At 44.1% G+C, this 3,653-nt stretch overlaps 1 protein-coding gene across 1 annotated transcript; it reads right to left on the reverse strand.

Annotated features, from left to right (window-relative positions):
* Positions 1-338: 338 nt before the first annotated feature.
* OR52M1 (olfactory receptor family 52 subfamily M member 1) lies at positions 339-1,295 on the reverse strand. The gene has a single exon (XM_036074415.1). The coding sequence runs from the start codon at positions 1,293-1,295 to the stop codon at positions 339-341; it is 957 nt and encodes a 318-aa protein (XP_035930308.1).
* Between the last annotated feature and the right edge of the window lie 2,358 nt (positions 1,296-3,653).

Raw genomic sequence — 3,653 nt, forward strand, 5'->3', positions numbered from 1 at the left:
GTGTAAAATGTGAACAATACTAGCTACCTCCTAAGATGTTAGGATATCTGTAGGACTTACATAAGTGGTGACTGAACACTAACCACTATTTGTATTACTGATGTCCTCATGATTTCACCTTGACAGCTCAAATACCCTTTAGTCATTAAAAAAAGAAAAAAGAAAGAAAAACTACCCTTAGAATTCAGAGTTGTCCTATCTTGGCATTCCTTTGGAATCACACAAACTGGAGAACACTGGGCCTAACATTCCAGACTGCTTCAAGTTCCCATTTGGCAAGCTGCCCACCATATTTCAATACCTTCTCCATGTGCTTATTTGAGAGAAGGAAGTAACAGTCATTTGGTCTTAGTTTCTATCTTTAGGATTTGGAGAAGCCGCTCATGGATCTGCTTGCTATGGACAGCGTAGACAATGGGATTGAGGATTGGAGGAATGAGGAGGTAGAAGTTGGCCAGTAGAGTGTGGATTGGAGGAGGCACCTGGTGACCAAATCGGTGAATGAGAGAAGAAACGGCAATAGGAACATGAAAGATCAGAATGGCACAGATGTGAGAACCACATGTCCCCAGGGTTTTAAGCTGGGCCTCAGGTGTGGCCAGCCCCATCACAGCCCGGAAAATCATCACATAAGAGGCAGTGATGGCCATGGAGTCCAGGATCAGGACCAGAAAGCCAATGCTCAGCCCATAGACATTGTTGACCCTGATGTCACCACATGCCAAGGTGACCACGGCCATGTGCTCACAGTAGGAGTGGGAGATGACACGAGCTTTGTAAAGGGGTAGCCGCAGGCAGATCATCAAAGGCAGAGGTCCAATGTACAGTATACCCCAGAAGAGGGCAGCAAGCCCCAAACGTCCCACCACAGCATGAGTGAGCACTGTGGTATGACTGAGTGGGTTGCAGATGGCTACATAGCGGTCAAAAGCCATGGCAAGGAAGATGCCTGATTCGACTATGGCAAAGCAGTGGGTGAGGAACATTTGGGCCAGGCAGGCATCCAGGCCAATGTCCCCAGCACCAAACCAGAAGATTCCCAGCAGGTTGGGCATAGTAGAAGTAGACAGAACCAGGTTGATGACAGCCAACATACACAGGAAGAAGTACATGGGCTGGTGCAGGCTATGCTCCACCTTTACCACAGCCAAAATGGTGACATTCCCCACCACAGCAACCAGGTACATGGAGCCAAAGGGGATGGAAAGCCACATATGCAGGGACTCTAGCCCTGGGAGCTGGAAGGTGAGCTGGAAGGAGCTGGGTATTGAACAGACATTGTGAGAAGTGAGCATGATTCATAAATGAACCTTCTCACTTGTGGCCCAAAATGCAGTAGAAACTTTTTCTAGAAATAAAAAATAAGAATATTTTATTCTTAGGTTCTATAATAAAGAATAGGATCAATGATAAGATGCTACAAACTTTCTTAGAAGAAACTATGGAACAATGTCCTAGTGGAAATGTCATGTTAATTATTTTATGGTATTGACAAAAATTTGTCAAGTTCAAACTGAGGACATATTCAAATAAATGTAGGAGTATCTCTTTATAATAGGATTCTCAAAGAGTAATGTGCTTGCATCAATAAATACAATGACCTGAGGCAGACCGGTACTAGTTTTTAGTCCTTTAACTCTGTAGGTAGGCTATGCGGTATCTCCCAAGATTATATTAGAAGATCTCAAAATGAGAGGTCCTTGAAAAGAAGAGACACGTTGATGCTGAAAGATACAGTGACAGACTTCTAGGGCTGTCTAGGCTCTATGGTAAATCAAAGTTTAAGCTAGAGGCCAGCATTTGCTCATGCATGAGCTGAAACATTTAACCTGCAGGCCAAAAATCACAAAGCAGAGACATTGGCCAATGAAGAAGGACTTTGGAGGATGGAAACAAAGGGATTCCTGAAAGGTGAAAGCGCTGAATGTAACTCAGTTTGTGTGTCTGCGCAGAGGCAGGTCCTTGCAAGGGCCTTCTCCCTTCATGGAGGCTGAATAGAGGAGAAGATTGCAGAAGCAAAGAGGGTTATCCCCAGGAAGAAAGAAGACACATTCAGCTCTCAGTGGCAAGAAGCCTAGAGGATGAGTATTTGGCCAGAGAAGAAATGCCCTACTCAGAGTCCAGGGCAACTGGCTTAAAAGAGAGATTAGTATTTTGAAAAACAAACAAAAAAAAAGACAAACCGTTTTGGGGTCTTGTTTGTTCCAGGATCTAAACGATGATACCAGAATGTGTTTCCTATCTATATTAGAGGAATGTCAAGGACGTGGAAAAGCCTATAAGAAGCTTTGTCTTCTAGATCTTGAGCCTTGTAGGGTTGAATATAGCAGGGTAGTTAGTAGTCTGGACTTTGGGATTTTCCAGATCTGGTTTCAGATTGTGGCAGTAGGAGCTGACACAAGTGACGTTATCCTATCAGTTACACAACTGACTTCATTTGACAACAAATTTAAACAGTTGTGGCCTAGAGGAGGCATGAGGATTAAAGGAGAATGCAATGATCTGACACACATTAACACTAAGCATTAGCTCTTTCTAGTTGTTGAGAATAATGTTCAAAACCAAAACTACATCCAATAAAGTTCAAAAAAACTTTGGAATGCTTATCTCTGTAGGGAGCTGTGGTACTGGGAGGCGGACAACCATAGTAGTGACTTTATCCCACAGAATTCCTCTCCCTGAGCTGGGTTTCCTCTCTAACTCAAGGTTCTCCTAGATCACTACAAATGGGAACAGAGTGTTGGCAATAGTCGTAAAAAGGGAAGGTAAGAAGGCTCAGTCAGTGGGGCTGGGCAAGACAAGAGCACACAGGAACCAGCCTGTGATTGGAGTGACCAGGTAAGCTCAGGTAAGGGGAGCCTGTCTTGGTTTTCTCACCTTGTGTGCTAGTTATTCTCCATTTATCTGTTTTGAAGCTCTGTCCTAGGTCCCTAGAAGCTGATGTTTATAGGCTGCATCACTCAGATTCCCTTCTCTTGTGGGAAGGAGATAGAAAAGTGGGACTAGAGATAAGGAATTTGTCCCCCCAGTTCCCTTCCTGCCAGACACATATGGCACTGCCTTGGTGTTCTACCAAAGTAAACAACCCAAAGTAAACAACATCTTCCCTTTTGTGGTCAGGCCTGAGTTAGGTAATGCTATGCACGGTTGGTCCTGGTGCTTCACCATCCCCTATTCAGTTTCCTTAACTCTTCCCAGGCCTCAGCAAATAGTCCCTTCAATTGCCCCCTTCCTCAGGCCACTGGTTTGGATGGATCAGACCAGATCCCAGTAGTACACAATCTTTACTCAGTATTGTCTTTGCAAAGCTGTCTGCTTCCTCAGCAGGACACGTAATCTGAAAGTTGTCAACTTTACTGAATTGGTTCTAAAGGCAAAAGAAGGAAAACTTCCTGGTAGTCAAGGGCTAAATGACCTCTACTAGGACTTCTAGACTTAAAATAAGAGGGGACTTGTCTCCTTCACCCCTGCCTCTACTCGACTGGCCTTCATAACCTGATGTTATACTAAGCAAAGTTGTATTCATGTGGAGAATGACCTTGTTTACTCCGGAAAAGGAACAGTCTTTGGAAAAATTGGCAGGACTTGCCAAGTGAATTTGTCATTTATTCCCATGTTCCTCCTCCCTCATAGCAGTTATCCTTCTTCTGTGT

Source organism: Halichoerus grypus, chromosome 11 (genome assembly GCF_964656455.1).
Source record: "Halichoerus grypus chromosome 11, mHalGry1.hap1.1, whole genome shotgun sequence".
Lineage (NCBI taxonomy): Eukaryota > Metazoa > Chordata > Mammalia > Carnivora > Phocidae > Halichoerus > Halichoerus grypus.

What these genes read in the sequence shown, in the direction of transcription:
- OR52M1 (XM_036074415.1), bottom strand. Translation starts at nt 1,295, where the DNA reads ATGCTCACTTCTCACAATGTCTGTTCAATACCCAGCTCCTTCCAGCTC.